The sequence below is a fragment of the Lactuca virosa genome, chromosome 2 (genome assembly GCF_052849685.1).
Source record: "Lactuca virosa cultivar CGN04683 chromosome 2, Lactuca_virosa_CGN04683_v6, whole genome shotgun sequence".
Lineage (NCBI taxonomy): Eukaryota > Viridiplantae > Streptophyta > Magnoliopsida > Asterales > Asteraceae > Lactuca > Lactuca virosa.
In genome coordinates, this window is record NC_136427.1 from 192,034,314 (window position 1) to 192,052,446 (window position 18,133).

At 37.5% G+C, this 18,133-nt stretch overlaps 1 protein-coding gene and 1 long non-coding RNA gene across 2 annotated transcripts; one reads left to right on the forward strand and one right to left on the reverse strand.

Moving 5' to 3' along the window:
• The first annotated feature begins 4,112 nt into the window (after positions 1-4,112).
• Positions 4,113-6,072, forward strand: LOC145159914 (linamarin synthase 2-like). The gene is made up of 2 exons (XM_079078971.1): positions 4,113-4,739; positions 4,816-6,072. The coding sequence occupies exons 1-2, from the start codon at positions 4,238-4,240 to the stop codon at positions 5,766-5,768; spliced, it is 1,455 nt and encodes a 484-aa protein (XP_078935097.1). The 5' UTR covers positions 4,113-4,237; the 3' UTR covers positions 5,769-6,072.
• A 313-nt stretch (positions 6,073-6,385) lies between these two features.
• Positions 6,386-10,303, reverse strand: LOC145156690 (uncharacterized). Its single transcript, XR_013736860.1, has 3 exons — positions 10,233-10,303; positions 9,828-9,881; positions 6,386-6,448 (listed from the first exon to the last, which is right to left on the reverse strand). It is a non-coding gene; the product is annotated as an uncharacterized LOC145156690 (long non-coding RNA).
• Between the last annotated feature and the right edge of the window lie 7,830 nt (positions 10,304-18,133).

Here is an 18,133-nt window from a genome sequence, read left to right on the forward strand (position 1 = left end):
TGGGGTATGCTCTTGGGGACTCACTAAGCTTTTAGCTTACCATTTGTGGATTTGTTTCAGGTACTTCGGAGTCCAAGGGCAAAGGCAAGGCGTGATGATGCGGCGTGCACTCTATCTCTCTTTTCCGATATAGTTTGAGGGACACTCTGATGTTTCGAAAATAATAATGATGTAATGTTGATGATTTTGAAAACAATTATTGGGATCTTCATGTTTTATGAAATATGGTCGATTAATTAAAAGTGAAAATTTTCTTTGTAAAATTTGGGTCGTTACAGTTCGGCGATTTCCATACGGTTCGGCCATTTCCGTACGGTTCGGCCATTTCTGGACAGTTCGGCCATTTCTCGACGGTTCGGTCATTTTCGTATGCTTCGGCCGATAGTACGGCCATTTCCTGTCAGTTCGGTCATTTCCGTATGGTTCGACCATTTCTGACAGTTCGGTCATTTTTCCTATTGTTCGGCCATTTTCGGTTTGCTCCTTCTCAAGGCAAAAAGTACACCGATCGTCTCATCCTCCCATGAACAGTTGTAAAGCTTCTTCTCCAAGAAAAATGTACATTCGCCTCTATATATACCTCTCAATCCACATAAGAATTTAAGTTCCAACTCTCTCTCTCTCTCTCTCTCTACATACAATCGGGTTCCTTCCACTCGAAGGACCCGACCTCATTTCGTATCAACATTAACTTGATCGTCGGAGGCTGTTCCCTGGACATAAGTCCTAGGGCGACTCTAATGATCATGTTTATGTATGTAACGGGTATCAAATCGAGGCTTGCTAGTAGCATCAAAGCATACAGCAGAAGAAACGACTCGATAAGCCTCGTGACGAAGATCCGGGTTACATCATGGCCCAAATCACCATGCCCAACCAAGTTGCTTCCACCCAAACATGTTGTTCAGGTATGTCTACATTTATCAATATAATTGCAGTTTGTGAAGAACAACAATTTAATATTATGTACATTTGTAAGTGGGTAGACCCAAGAAGAAAAGGAAGAGGGCATACGATGAACCTGCTACCCAGGGGCATAAACTGTCCAAGAAGTTGACCATTGTTACATGTGGAAAGTGCAAGAACAAAGGGCATAATTCACGAACTTGTAAAGGTCAAGGTGGCCCTAATAAAAAAATGAACTGGAGGCACAAGAGGAAAGAAGTGAGGATGGGGTGTTGCTAAGTGTTAGGTCTTTTGATGTAATTTACAACTTACTTTTATGGTTTTGTTAATACATATGTTTATGTAACAAACAATAGCTACTTTGGGCTCCTTATTTTGTATGGCCATGCATGTTGACCTTGAATCATTATACACATAGGTAAACTATGAAACAATGTCAACTGTTGTTGTGATATACAATAGCATTTTTGTTATATTGTTGTTCTTGTCAAGTAATATTTGTGATATTCAAAGTGTATGGACAAATGGAAACAATACAACACACATACTGAAATTAAACCATTTGATTACACAAAGAGTATATCATTCAGACAACATTAACCAAAGCACAATTTCTTGTATTTAGACTCAAAAAAAACACAAATACTACATAAACCATGCTACATTAACCTACGACCAACAAAACACTTCCTAATTCAGACACCATGATCAGACACCACATTCAGACACAACTTCCACCTTGCTTCAGATACCGAATTGCAAAAAGACCCCAACTTAAGAGAATGATTAACTTATACATCCTAGCTTGCATTGTAGCTTGTTGAAGAGATTCTTAGAGCTTGTTCATAGAACTGATTAACCCAGGTATCACTTCCACCGATCTAGGGCACATGGGCTCATCAGACCACCCAATCCAACCACACCTTCTCTCATTATGAAGACAAGACTAAAATCGCCTTCCAGGGTTGCGATTGCGATCTGACCAGGAAGTAATGATGGTTAGATCACGATTTCCACAAGCATATATCGACATTTTCTGCAAATTTCTTTCTCCAATAATAGAAGTGTTCGATTGAATTGGGGGGGGGGGGGGGGGGGGAAGGAGAAGACGTAATATAGGCGTTAAAATTCTGTTCAGAAAATGTCCTTTAGGGTAAATTGACATAAATACCCTCATGTGCAAGTCACATGGGGCAGGTTAAGACCGGAGTGGACCGACATCCAACTCGGGGACTATTCGCGTGCAACTTAACGTCCGTAGGTACCATTTGTGGGAAAGAACCATCGTAACGACTACTTTAGGGAAAAAACTAAAACCTAAAGGACTATTCGTGTAATTTGTTCTAATAATAATATAATGTATTAAATTTGTTTATTATTTACAAAATCTTCTTTTGCTTGATGTGTACATCAACCCGAGCCTTCCTTGAAGCGCATTTGTCTTCAACCCTAAATATGTTGTGGCTTCTTTCCTCTTCCAACAAGATTTCATCAAGAAAAATCAGATTTCAATAAGTTTTCATCAAGAAAATCATATTTCAGCAAGGAATCATAAAAAAATAATCAAAAAGCACATGTTATTTGGAATTTCTTACCGATTTCTAAAAGTTTGAGAGGGTGGTGTTGTACGACAACAGAGAGGGCGACAGTGTTGTGCAAAGGTGGAGAGGGCGGTGTCAGTGATGTGTTGAGGAGGTAAGGTCGACAATGCCGACGTCGAACGATGGCTAAGGAGGCAAGGCCGACTGTGTTAGGATGGAGGCATAAAGAGGGAAAACACGTTTAGAGTTAGGCATGGAGTCGATCGAAGTTGAGAATGGTGGCGTTGGAGTTGTACGATGGTGGCACCTTCTAAGCAGTGCGATGTTAGAGATGCATGATGTTGAGGAGGGTAGTCAGTTGTTTGATTTAGACGCGAGGGAAAAAGGAAAATGTTAGGTCAAATAAAGAAGACACATCTCCTTTTAAGCTCATATCTAACCCAATAAGATGCTTATTTTCTATTCGGATGTTATATTAAGTGCTACCAATCTTACAGATTTAGATTTAGTGCTGCTTCTTATTAAGAAGTATTAAGATGCTACCAAACACTCACTCACTCAATTGTCTATATTGAGTCAGTCGTGCAACTTGGCAATCTAAGAAAGTGCTCCTGCTAGTTCATCATCATTCACTCCAACAACTAAATGGAAAAGGTTCACCCAATTGCTTCCATAAGGAAAATTGGTTAACACAACTGTCCTTACATGCTTAAAATGTATGAATCCACAAACAAGGTCTATATTAAAGCATGCTGAAGACATTATGATTAAGTTTCTCATGAATCCACAAACACGGTGTGTGAATTATCTTTTAAACCATCCAGAATGGACCACACAAATTTTTTTGGCTAAAAAAATGGGTTGGAAATATGTTTGTAACGCAAACATCTTAAACCTACTTATAAAAATTATTCTTATCATCCTATTTAAAGCTACAAAACTACCTATACGTACGTTTCTACCCATACACAAATTACTTTTATTTGAAACCAACTTTGCGGTATTCCACCCCTTGCTTGTTTTTGGTCCAAAGATGAAATTCTTAATGATAGTTGGTTGTATTCACCTATTTTTGGAATAATAGCTTGGTCTACGACAAGATTAACCGCATTTTATATGTGTCGGATTTATTTACTTACTTTTGAAGGACATTTAAATGTTCATTTTCAAAATTATAATGGAAGAAGGAATACCACCTTTTATTCAATATCTGTATGGGGTAAAGAATGTTCGAAAATAAGTAACAAAAACTTTAGTTTTGTAACTTTATTAAAATTGAAAAAGAATTCACATCCTTTTTTTTTTCAAATAATAAAGTATATAAAATTGATGAGAATGTAAGAAATATGATACAATCCTTTCTTTCTATTCCGCATTTTGGCAATACCAAGACGTATTGGCATCCTTATGAATCGGATAATACAATGTTATTGATTCTATTTACTTTGTTCGTTGGATTCTTAGGAATTCCTTTCAATCAAGACGTTTGAAATATTATCCAAATGTTAACCCCGTCTATAAATCGTGACACACATGGTGGTCCCTCGTCAATATTTTGTAGCTAACAAACGTTTGACGGTATTGGTCCCTCATCGATTTTTTTGTAGCTAACAAACGTTTGACATATATTCGTGTACTAAAGATTTTTTTCCCCAAAGTAACAATTATAGTTAATGTATAAATTTCATAAAAATTTATAGATTCTCTGAGTAGCTAATGATTGGGACCGCCGAACATTTATTTAATGGTTATTAGCATCTTCCTTAGCAAACTCGACAATCTAAACCAAAATGAGTTGCAGAAACAAACCGCATGCAGTTCTTGTGCCATTCCCACTCCAAGGCCATGTAAACCCTTTTATGAAGCTCGCGAAGCTTCTCCACTTTAATGGCTTCCACATCTCCTTTGTCAACACCGAATTCAACCACCACCGTCTCATCCGCTCCAAAGGTCCGGAGTCCGTCGAGGGTTTGCCGGATTTTCGGTTCGAGACCATCCCCGACGGCATGCCTCACTTAGATCAAGACGCCAGTCAGGACATACCGATGCTTTGTGACATGACCAGAAAGACATGTTTGGTTCCGTTCAAGGAGTTGTTGCAGAAGTTGAACTCGTCGGCCGGAATCCCACCAGTCAGCTGCGTCGTCGGAGATGGCCTGATGACCTTTGCGATAAAAGCTGCTAAGGATTTTGGGATTCCGGAGGTTCAGTTCTGGACTTCTTCGGCGTGTTCTTTCATGGGTTTTTTGCATTATAGAGAGTTCATCAAAAGAGGATTTGTTCCTTTTAAAGGTTAGCAAATCTGCAAATGTGTATTTGCTTTAAACTTCATGTTTTAATAATCGTATTAAACTGTGTTACTGTGTAGATGATAACTATCTAACGGATGGAACAATGGAAAAAACAATCGATTGGATCCCCGGGATGAGCAATATTCGTTATAAAGATATTCCAAGTTTCATTAGAACAACAGATCCCGATGATATCATGCTGGATTTCGCGGGGGAGGAGACCCAAAATAACTTGAATGCTTCCGCGATTATCTTCAATACTTTCGATGCATTAGAGCACAAAGTATTAGAAGCCATTGCACCCAAATTCAATTACCACAACATGTTCACACTCGGCCCTCTTCACTTACTCGCCAAATACGTTCCAGATGATAGTCCAGTACATTCGCTGAATTCGAGTTTATGGAAACCAGATTCCTCATGTTTGCAATGGCTAGACCAGAAGAAGGAAAGGTCTGTTATCTATGTCAATTATGGAAGTTTGGCTACTATGACAGAGCAACATCTGATTGAGTTTGCATGGGGTTTAGCAAATAGCAAGCAATCGTTTTTATGGGTGGTTCGACCAGATGTGACAATGGGGGATTCAGCGATTTTGCCTGAAGAACTCTTGAAGGAGACGAAGGATAGAGGACTCATGGTGAGTTGGTGCGAACAAGATCAGGTTCTGGCCCACCCATCGATTGGTGGGTTTTTAACACACTGTGGGTGGAATTCTACGACCGAGAGCATATCGGAAGGTGTTCCGTTGATATGTTGGCCTTTCTTCGCAGATCAACAAACAAATTGTCGATACTGTTGCATTGAATGGGGGATTGGGATGGAGATTAATCATGATGTGAAGCGAAATGAAGTTGAAGTTCTTGTTAAGGAAATGCTTCTCGGAAATAATGGAAAGGAAATGAGAAGAAAGGCCAATGAATGGAAAACAAAAGCAAAAGAAGCGAATGATATTGGTGGTTCATCATATAATAACTTCCATCGGTTTATCAAAGAGGCTCTTCTTTCGGGAGAAGTTTCCCACGATTAAGAAACGTGTCACAAGTTCAATATGCTTCATTTTGGATCAGGTACTTGTGGAAGAGAACCACTTCCATAGTCCATTTATGAGTTTTATGGTAATTTGTTTTAAAAATTAACTAGTAAGTGAACCGGTGGTGAACCACGGGTCGGGTTTTTTTTTTGGGTTTTTTTCTATTTTTAAGTGGGTTTTGTTCTTAGGCCCATACAGTTATTGTTGATGTTGGTAAATGTTCTATAATTTTTTTTTTCCGGTTTTCCAGTTTGTTGAGTATGAATCATCATAACTATCGTACCCATAGTTTTCTTACAAACTAACCATTGAAATTGTATACTTTGTGTATGTTTTTTTTAATTTAAAAAACTATTAGTGATTAGTTTGCACATAAATTTCAGATATAATAGTTATAAAACTATTTCACTTTGTTATATATAACTCCCTTACAAGGTAAAATATTGTTGGAGTACTCGTAAAAAAACCAATGTGATGCTTCACAAAAGATAATTCCTTGGTAGGCCTAAACTGTGATGGATCTGCACATGAGCATAAATGGTTAAATTAGTCATTTACGATTGTTATTCAAAAATCAACTAAATTCATAGCAAATACATGATGCTTATAATAGTATCTGCGCCATGGGGTACAAGTTCCTCAAAAATCTTTTTTTCCCATAACTTCCACTTACGTGTCTGCATTCAGCAAAATTGACGCTTTTATTTAAGTGGGCCATGATTTTTTGAAATAAGTAGGACTTTTTTAATCATCATATATTTTAGAATTCGACGGGCTTATTATGTGTTCTTGAGGTTGAAGATGCATTTTAAGATTTTTGTAAATAGGTCAATGGCATCCCATGTAACATTTTAATAAAAAAAACAATATTATAATATGCAAAAATAAATTAAGATTCTAACCTTTGCTCTTCCAAAATCATTGTGAGGGCGCTATAAATTACATGAAACACGGCCAAGAAGAGAAGAATATAAAGATATGCAATTGATGCAGTTGCTCAACTGTTATGATCTCCTCGTATCCCTCGTCACAATAATGCAATATATATATATATATATATATATATATATATATATATATATATATATATATATATATATATATGCTTAAGTTATCTAACAGAATTATCTTATATATTATAATCTAATTATTCAAAGTAACTATTAGTGACATTTTCAGATATATTTGATTTTCTTAATTTTGAATTTTGATTTTTTTAATTAATTATATTATAATTCTAAGATAATTCTGTTAGAATGATATTCTATGAGAATGTCAGATTATCTATTCTGACTAAATAAATGTTTTTGAATGAATGAATATTTTGAAGACAAACAATAGTTTTGAACCATCAGTTTAAAAATAAGATGATTCTTATATATATATTCATAGATATTGAATGTAAATATAGATTCATACATATTCTTATAGAGTAATAGTCTTGTACATTTTAATACAATTACACATATTCTAACAGAACGTCATAAAAAATAAATAAAATTTTTAAAAAGCATAGAATTCTTAAATATAGAATTCTTGAATGAATGCACTTGATCATTTTATTATGACTATTCTGCCAGAATATAACGATGAATAATGCTTTCTTTTGTGAAGACCATTGAGCATTGTTCATCTTCATCTCACGCGCCGTCATCGAACGTTCACGCCCTTGATCAGCATGTCTCCTTCACGCATTCTATGAGAATAACTGCTATGAAATTGAGCATTTTATAAGAATAACTACCATGAAATCGTATGACAATCCTTAAAACCAAATTCACAAATTACAAGCAAAAACTTCCAAAATGATGAATATATTTGTTTTAAATAATAAAATAGCAACGTATCTAATTTGACAATAGTGTATTATTTTTAGAAGATTGATGACCATTGTTCATCTCCATCTCATGCACCATCATCCAACCTTGAAGCCTTTGATCATCACATTCCCTTCACACTTTCTATGAGAATAACTGCAAATCGAATTATGTAGAAGAAAAATTTGTGAGAATGATTTAATATGACAAATAATAAAACAAACTATAGTAATTTTGATAGAATATATTGATATAAAAAATAACAATGTAACATTATTGCATAATAGTTCATATTAGAAGCTTTAGCAAGTTCATATTCTTTAAGAATGCTGGTTTTCAAAACCTTACTAGTTCTACCAGAATTGTTAAAAAAAACACACACACACAATAAATAACACACCACCAATATGCCGCAACTTTGCCCAAAACCCTTTTCCTCCTTCAGCCCTACCCATTTTTGGTCGAAAAATCAATGGAGGTTTTTCATCAAATTGGAGCTTTCTCTAACAGGCCAGCTAACTGAAAGTGATTATGCTGTGGCACAAAAGTTAGGTCTGGTCCTTCTGTATGATTTTAACCATCTACTTGTGTGTAATAAACTAATCATCATCATGTACATATGGAGCAACTTGAAAACCAAGTGAAAAGAAGGCCTCAGGCTGTAGCTTCACATAATGGATAATTGAGCAGATTGCAATCGAGAGGATTAGTGATGCAAGAAGGAAATTTGGCAACTGTTTTAGCTGGAAATATTTTAGAAAACCAACCCCCCTAATATAACAAATAAAGAAAAAAAACATGAAGAATGGCGACTTCGGATTGAATCAGCAGCCAAACGTCTGCAAAAATACGAATTGAATCTTACCGAAGGGGGTGCTCATGAATGGCGACTTCAGATGTTGAAGAGGGTGGCGCTCGTAGACGGCGGTGTTGTAGGTGGAATAGGGCATCACTGAGGAGGTGAGATTTTTCCCTTCTATTTCAATCGATCCCCAAATAAAGGGAAAAAACACGAGTATGTTCTTTCTGAACGTTGCGTTTTACCTGTTGAAGATGAACGATGGTGGTTGATGGTGTTCGGTGGCGATTGTGGCTCGGTGGTGGCTGATGGTGTTGGTCGGCGAACGGGCAAGCTCCAGCCTCTTATCTTCTTAAATCATCGGCATCGGCGGCCGATGGTGCAAAGGAAGGAAGAAAAAGCGGCATAACTATAGGCAATAAGATGGCTATCGTGGTTTACGGTTAGGTTGAAGAAGAAGGGATGGATCGGTGATAAAGAAGCAGTAACGGTTTGAAGGGATTTAAAGGAAAGCAATCCAATATTTTAGGGATTAATTAAATTTTTATTTAATTAACAAAATTAATTAATAGGTAAGATTACATATCCTTATTTAAGTTTTTGAAATGATTGGCCGACATTGATGCATACAATAACACAATAATTACTTTGAATACCTGAACCTAGCTCTCTCTCTCTCTCTCTCTCTCTATATATATATATATATATATATATATATATATATATATATATATATATATATATATATATATTGATCGTTATATTTGTTAGAATATGAAATATGCAAGCTAAAGTCTGTTCATTATGATGATCTCCAACTCAAGGAAGCCCCAAAGGACATTACACTTTGAAAGTTCCACCAATTTATAACATTTTAAGAATGCTTTGTAAATATTTAGTTCCTAAGCCTCTATTTCTGCCTTTATATGTCTCCTTCTCAATAAATAACAATTTTTCTTATCAATTTAAAATCTAACCCTGTTTTTAACATTACTCCTATAAAAATTCTTCATTAGCAATGAAGTAATCCAAGGTGGATCTTGTATATCATATGCATTAGTAACTCCAAACATTTATGTTCTGCAGCCACCCTATTAAACTCAAAGGTTACATCAACATCAGTTTATTTTTGTATTCTTGAAGTCTTCTTGATAGTAATACATGCAAAGATGTAGCTAAACGAAGAAGTTGATTATTTTATCATTTAATAATAACGAAGTATACAAATAGTTGTTTTACAAAACACATTACCATTCCATTTAATTAAAAGGTGTAAGTAGAAAGGCAAGTTACCAGTGTTGAACATAAGCTACACATGCATACTGAAACATTACCAATTATTTCTTGCATTTGTTTATTAACTTGTTTAACAAAAGAAAATAAAAAAAATGGTAAAACTAAAAAGTATGTTGTTATTTGGTGCAGTTCAACAACACTTACAATACACTGCTACCATGCATACTTTATACTTTGCCTTAGATGCCTGCAGTCATCCTACAGTTTCAAAACCAAAAATATGAACGATTTAAAAGTTACCATTAATTCTACAAAATATAATAATTTATAACCTAAAAACAAAAGGAATTAAGAGAAACTAATGGAAACATGACTAAACCATTCAACCTCTCCTATGGCATGGATGAAAATATAAAAAGGAATATAACACCTGTGACAAAGGGTAGATTAGAACTGACATGACCAATTGAGTAATCCTTAATCGCACTTTACAAACACGATCAAGTCATGAGACTTGTTGCAATGATCTAACCTACAACAACAAACAAAAGAAACATCAAGAAATCCATCAGAAACTCAATCAAGTAAAAAGATTCACATTTCACACACCTGAATTCATACAAAACAAAAAAAGAAAGGTTGTGTAGCGCATATTAGACTCATTAGAGAGAATCAGGATGGTTTCCGAGCACACTGTAAGATAAAACAGAAAAAAAGGAAAGATGTTAAGATATTTGAAGTGATGATTGAATTTCATGGAAGACACTATGATTTGAAAGAAACTTACGTTGGAGTAAGCAACCAGTTTTGGAATCAAGTAACTGAAGTTCATTGAGACATATGAACAAAAAGTTGGTGTGCAAATCAATTTTTTTTTCAATTCCACCACCAGCGATGCCACTATTTATGATATCCTTCCACTATTTATGATATCCTTCTATACCTTCGAACGTAAAGGGCAAAAACAATGGAAAACTTATATTAAAATCACATAAAACACAAACATATATAAGAATTTGAAGGAAACGCCCACACGGAAATGAGGGTTCAAAGAGAGCGATGTATGTTCTGGTCCATACCAACCGATAGTTGTCATCGATGTTTTTTTTATGTAATTGGAAATCCTTAGCGATTACATAACTTGTCGGGAAATTTAGAAATATTTGAAGAACACACGTTGAATTTCGTTTGGTTCCTGCTCCTCTTTCGATTTCGATTTCGAATTATGGGGTTCGCTCGCTGATTAATTCGATTTTTGAAGGATTATTGAGATTGTTTTGGTCCGAATGGTGATGTTTTTGGATGGTTATTAAGATTGTTTTGGGTTTCGATTTGTTGGTGAAGCAGAGGATAAGAGGAAAGACGGTGGAGAAAACGTGGAAGCATAAACTGTGAAACAGGTGGCCGATAAAAAGAAATCCGACTGGTGGAGAAGGCGATGGGTTGAAACAACCAACAACATACCGAAATTACTCAGATTACATGCACTTGGTTGCAGGCGTTTGGTGGCGGCAATAGAGCGCAGAAGTTTTTGGTGAGAGAGATCGAAATCCTATATTTTTGGATGAAGTCGTCGGGAGAATCAAAGGAACAGTGGGAGACGAATGAAGAAGAAAGGAAGATAGTCGGAGACGAATGAAGAAGAAAGGGGCGGAGGAATTTACAAAGTGATGTGGATGATTACAAACTGATGTCGATGTTAAACTTAGAAGGACGAAACAATAATTTTGTTCAAAGTGATGTGGCGAAATTCTGAAACGTTGGAAGTTTACTGTTCTCAGATGTGTTGGGTTTTAATATATGTATATAATGTGTGCGAGCGATTATGATAGTTTATAAAAACTTTTAGCTATAAACTTATAATAAAAACTCGAATTAAAATAAAAAGTTTTATTTGTAAGTAAGAAATTAAAACTTTTATTTGAAAAAAAAAACTCATTCAAAGGTTATTTCAAGTAGAGTTTAACGTTAGTCTTAATCTGCGTATTTCAAAAGCTTACAACTACTTTATCATTTTGGAACCGCATAGGCTCGTCGTTTCAGTTCTTGAACTTCCCATTTTTCGGTTTTTGGTTATGCAATTCCGGTTTTAGACACCTAGGAGTAAGCAAAATATATGTTGGAACCGAATCTAACTAAACCTGAATCGATTGGAAACTGAATAAGTTATTCGGTTTTATTTTCGGTTCCTCCATATCAATAAATTTTGTTCTCAAATTTTCGAGTCTAGTTCGGTACAGTCCGGTTTCGAAACCAATCTCAGCCTTACAACTACCGATTACTACTAACAACTTGTGCCAAACATATTAACATACCCTATAATTAGAGTGTTTATGATCATATAAATGAGTAATTATTATTAGAGTTATTGTCATCAAAACACCATAAAATGTGACTCCAGTGTTTAAATGGCTCCTCAACTAAATTTTGTGACTTTTAAACGATTAAAAATGAAAAATAATATGTTGGAATCCTAAGTCGAGTAGGACTTGGAGACCAAGTAAGAATGAGATTTAAGCAAGACGGTTTTAGAGTCTTAATCTTGTTCTACAAGTCGGTAGAATGTAGGTGTATATATACATTGTTTTTAGATTGAGTTATGATCATTGAGAGACATTGTAAACATTGTGAGTTTTGAGTGAACTTGAATTGGTACTAGGAAAAGGTAATGAATGGTATTATATTCTAGGTCCTCATCAATTTGGACTTAATTGTATGATGTAGATTATTAATGCTACATAGACAAGATATATGAGATTATTAATACCACACCTGTACAGGTATCTTTACTCTCACCTGTCAATGCACCCTCTTTAGCCGATTGCTCGCCCTCCACCTCCTCTCCTTCTCTGCCAACAACTTATATTTATAGAGAAAATGACTTACGAGCCCAACGAAGTTTCCAAACCGTTCAAAAACCCCCCAATTATGTTTTGTCTGTTCAAGAAAACCCAATGAACTTAACATTTTGTCTAAAAAAGCTCAACTAAGTTACACTTTTGTTCAATTCAATGGAAGTCAAAAAAGAGAAACAGATGGCGTAGCTTATTACCATATCGGAAAAATGACTTGCCAGACTAACGAAGTTTCCAAACCATTCAAAAAACCCCAATAATGTTTTGTCTGTTAAAAAAAACTCAACCCAACGAACTTAACCTTTTGAACAGACAAAATATGATTGGGGTTTTTTGAACGGTTTGGAAACTTCGTTGGGCTTTTCTAGACAAAAAGATTAAGTTCGTTGGGTTTTCTTGAACCGACAAAACATAATTGAGGTTTTTTGAACGGTTTGAAAACTTCGTTGGGCTTGTCAGTCATTTTTCCTCTATTTCTACCACTTCATCCAACCACAACTGTAACACCCCGTTTATTAAATAAATAAATAAATGAATTAATTATTGAATGGTAGCCCTAAAACCCATAATTTTAGTGGGGTGTTGGTTTTCGGGAGCCAAATGTTACAATTTTAGAAGTCAGGGTTAAAAGTGTAAGTTTCAGATTGGTTTCGTAAATATTTATGAAGGCAGGGACTACTTGGTAACTTTTGGGACTTAATTTAAAGAGATTTGGGAGGCTTAGGGGTTGAATGGTAACATATGGACTTCAGTTGAAAAGAATTTGTAGAGGAGGGGTTGTTTGGTAACTATTAGACTTAAATTGGAAAGGTTTTGGATTGCTGGAGGCCGAATGGTAATTTATAGAGTGGATTTGAAAGGAATTTGTGAGACAGGGACTGATTTTGTACAAATGGAATAAAGTTTAGATGGATTCGGGGTTTAAAACCCGTCACCACCTTTCCCTCACCCCTCGTCGCATACATTAACCCTAACCCTAATATGAACAGCGGCCGCCAGTCACACTCTCCATCCTTCAGCCGCCATTGGAGACGGAAACCGCCGGAGCCAGCCCCTCTCTACGTCAGAAAGAGAGCACGACAGCCGGAGAAACGGTTGTTGTTGTGAGTCGCCGAAACCCATCCGCCATTGCCGCCACACCTCCACTCGTTCCTCTCGTGTTTCTGTTGCAGTTGTTGTCTTCAAGGCCACCATATCCTTTCTCCGCCGTGACCGGTCGAGTTTGCTGCTGTTGGGTTCATCATTGCTGTCGCCGCCATGCGGCTGTTCCACTGTGAAGCCACTGTTGCTGCCATCTCGCACAACCGCCGCTGCTACCACCGTTAACTGCTGCTGCCGCCATTCGTGTGTATGCTACCACCACCGTACGCCACTAGGTGGGTGGTTGGGTCCGTTTGCAAGCAATAAATTGTGTGTGTGTGTGTATTTTGCAGTAGTGTGTGTTGTCTGTGGGTGTTTATTTGGCCGGAAAAGCCACCACCACCGTGAGGTGGTGGCTGCCACTATGTGCCACCGCCGGCACCACTAGGGTGGTTGTGTGTGTGTGTGTTTAGCTTAGCTTAGCTTAGTGTGTGCGTGTGTGTTATTTGAGATGTTGCATTGTATGATGTAATTGGCAAAAGGAATAATGGAAGAAAACTCAAAAACCACCACCGTAGGGTGGTGGCTGCCGCCACCAACCGCCGTGTTGGGTGGCGGTGTGCTTTTGCTTGCGTGTAGTTGATTTTTGGATGCTTGGACAAAATGGACTAGAAACCCTAACCACCACCATGAGGTGGTGGCCGCCGCCCTGAGCCGCCGTTGACCACCACTACCCGAGTTGGTAGTGGGTGGTGCCCGACTAGCGAAACCCTAATGGGCCTAGTGAAACCCTAATGGGCCTAATGAACCCTAGTGGATCTAAGGACTTAACTTTTGGGCCTATTGGGCTATGATTGGGTTGGAAACCCTAATTAGGGTTTAGAAAACCCTAATTTTGGAATCATGGACTTGGACTTATCGGGACCCACATTTGGGCCATTGGAATGGAATTGTGAACTACACCCAATCACACCATATGACTTATCTAGTAGAGTGACGGACTTAATGGATTAAGTCCTTAATGGGTTAAGTGAGAAACACTTAACCCTAATTGTCATTTTATGTGAAACCCTAATTTCACTTGGGCCTTGAGTTGGGCCTTTCCATTGGGCTTTGGTGATTGGGCTATTAATGGGCCATCCAAGAACAAGCAAATGGACTAGAATAATTTAATGGGCTTTAGGGTAAGGCCCAAGTGAAGGTTTGGGCCCAATTTGGAAAATTGGGCCATAGATGAGCCATAATTGGGCCTTTATGATTATGAGATACTGGGCCATTAGAAATGCCAAATGTTTGGATTGGACTAAATAGTTGGGCCTTAGAATAAGACCATGTAAAGGTTTGGGCCCAATTTGGAAAATTGGGCCATATGTTGGGCATTGATTTATAAGTTTGACTTTTGGGGCTTTGGATTGGGCCTTGAGTTTGAATCAAACTAAGATGGGGGTAAAGTAGTCTTTTACCCCAAGCATGGACTTATGGATGTATGTTGGAACCCAATTATTAATTGGGTATTGTTTTGATATTGACAATTCGGGAAGCTATCATCCAGTAGTCCGGTTTTCGTCTGCGGGACTTCAGCAGTGCGATGTGAGTTACCTTCCAGTAGAAGTGGGTCTAAGACCACAATGTCGGCCCACTAGTAGGAGTTGTTTGGTAGATAATTGTCTTTGTGATAATTGTCTGGTTAGCTACTATCTGATATGTTTTATGTACTAGCATGATATGACGTTATGTGATAGTGGTAGTAGGGGAAATATTACCCGGTTACCGATCGATAGGGTCAAAGGGGTAGTCTAGTACCCAGCTATGCTAGACGGTATGTTCATGTTATGTTATGTTATTATATGGTAGTGGTAGGGGTGAAATAGTCCCTGTAACCGGTTGAGATACACTGGAGGGTAGGTAGGGCACCCAGATATGCCTCACAGTGGGGTGGGTTGAGCACCCCGGTTTTCTCAGCAGGGTAGGTCGAGCACCCAGATATGCCTGACAGGGTAGGTGTCACACCTCGAAACCGTGATGGCGGAATCGTTCCGGGGTGTAGGACGTCATGCGTAGTATCACAACAATTGTATCATAGCAAGCATAGTAAACACAACCAGACATTTAATACATATATGAAAGAGGTTTACATTGTTTTAATACATAGTTTTGTTCATATCAAAAGCAAAATAAAAAGACGCGAATCTAACACTTCGACTTCTCCGAGCTCCTGGAAGTACCTGTTTACTAATTCTCTGAGAATACAAGCAGTTTTGAAAGAGTATCAGCATAAAGCTGGTGAGTTCATAAGCATTTTAGTTTTGGTGGAAAATGTTCTTTGTATCCTTTTGAAAAGTGTTCCTCAAGAAAATCCTATATTTTCTTATGAAAAGCGGTTTTGAAAGAGTGTCCATTAGTAGAAAATAAGCCATCAGTTTTAGAAATGTCGGTGTTATCTTGGGAAAATCCTATATTTCCCCTAAAAACATGTTATCCGTACTAGAGGTAGAGATGTAAGCTTTGAAAAGCCATGATTACTATCGGTATATACATGAAAGTAGTTTTATTAATCAAAATAAAACAAGCGAAGAGTAGAGTCCGTAAACAAAGTTTGTTTATACTTATTTGCGAGTCGTATAACCATACTTGATATGACCGAGAGACCTTTATAACGTTCTTCAGGCGTTAAGCTAAATGACATTTGTTCACCACAGGCGTGCCCGCCTAACTGTAGCTAGCAGTTCTGGTGTGGGATTGTCAGTCCCGAATAGATCTATTCACAAATCTCACGCTCTCCCTCCAGGAGACTCTGGTTATACTAAAAGGATTTATCACTATACACCTAAGGGTACAGTATTGAAGTAGCGCCTCACAATTATGTATAATCTAGTTTACTAGCGAGAAATCAGTATAAAACAGTAATTATCCTTGAATAAATGTACTTTATACTTCTGAGAAAACATATAACATAAACTAAATCTACCATAGTTTATATATATACATTTATGAAATCTGATTAAGTAGAGACTGCCTAGAGGTTATCCCAAACTATACCCATTATAGTTTATTAGAGTTGCTTTGTAAAAATCTTTCTGAAAGTTGTGAAGTTGGATTTTCAAAATAGAAGTTTCCCTTATGCTCAACATATTACAAAAAGAGATAAAATATCTGAATATGTTATTAAACATGGAAATCGTTGAACTGCATTAATAAGTTTAAAACTTAGCAAAATACTTAGAGTTTGGCTTGTATTCCCCCCTGAAAACATTAAAACACGGAAAATGTAGGGGTATGAACTCACTGTTTGACGGATGATTCGAGCGGATGATCGGTTACGAGTGTTGAGTGTTAATTAAGGTTTCACACTCAAGTGGATCCTAGTAACATATAATAGCACATATATGTATTAGATTTAGGTATTCCATGACAAAACATGACGGGAAACCACCCTAAAGACTTGGAAATGCTTGTCGGGACCTTATGTGATCAAACAAAGGAGGTGTATGGTCATTAGGGTGTGTGTGCGGCCAGGGTGTGCGGCCAGGTTGTGTGTGCGGTTGCACACAGGAGTGTGCGGCCGTACAGAGGGTGTGTGCGGCCGTACACTCCTCATTTGTGCCCGAAATGTCGATTTTTAGATGTTCTAGTGCTAATATCAAGTCCTACTAGTGAATGAAGGCCAAACTCTTCACTTTGGAGAGCTTTAAGGTGTGTACAGCCACCTTATGAAGGTGTGCGGCAGTACACCTTCATGTGATGAAGAACATGATGAACTTTGATGGTTAAGGGCTTAGATCAATGGGTCCTTCATGTATGATAAGCTAGGTGATGGAAAAATCACGTTTTTGAGGCCTTGAGAGCGTTCTTGGATGAAGTTTTTAGAGAGAGAAAGTAGAGTGCAGCCAAATGAAAGGAATGAGTGAAGGGGCCACCCTATATAAATAGGGATGAGTGTGCGGCTGGAGGATGGGTGTGCGGCCACACACTCGTGTGTGCGGCCATACACTCGGGTGTGCGGCCACACACTCATGTGTGCGGCCATACACTCGGGTGTGCGGCCACACACTCATGTGTGCGGCCATACACTCGCGTGTGCGGCCACACACTCATGTGTGCGGCCACACACACCTTTTGATGGAGTGTTTGGCCTATTTGCAACCCTAAATCTTAAACCAACCCATCCCTAATTTAAACTTTGGTTGAACAAGGCTTTAGATCATCCAAACAGGCTCAAAACAATGCTAAAAGATAGCTGAATGAGTTTAGCATTGATAGAATTGGCTAAGTGTACAAGATAAAAGTTTCGGGTTGTCACAGTAGGCCGGGCACCCAGATATGTCCGGCAGTATGTGATTTGTATGGTATGTGGTATGATGGGGGAACTCACTAAGCTTCGTGCTTACAGTTTTCAGTTTTGGTTTCAGGTACTGCGTTTTCAAAGGAAAGGAGACAGCTCGATCGCAGCGCATCCACTATGTTTTCCGCACATGAGATCTTTGGGATTATACTCTGATATGGTTTTATGATAATATGTTTTGATTATTGACACTTTGGTTTTCACATGAGATATTATTATGAATGTTTTTATAC

What these genes read in the sequence shown, in the direction of transcription:
- LOC145159914 (XM_079078971.1), top strand. Translation starts at nt 4,238, where the DNA reads ATGAGTTGCAGAAACAAACCGCATGCAGTTCTTGTGCCATTCCCACTC. An exon ending in AGGATTTGTTCCTTTTAAAG is followed by an intron (nt 4,740 to 4,815) that starts GTTAGCAAATCT and finishes GTTACTGTGTAG; the next exon opens with ATGATAACTATCTAACGGAT.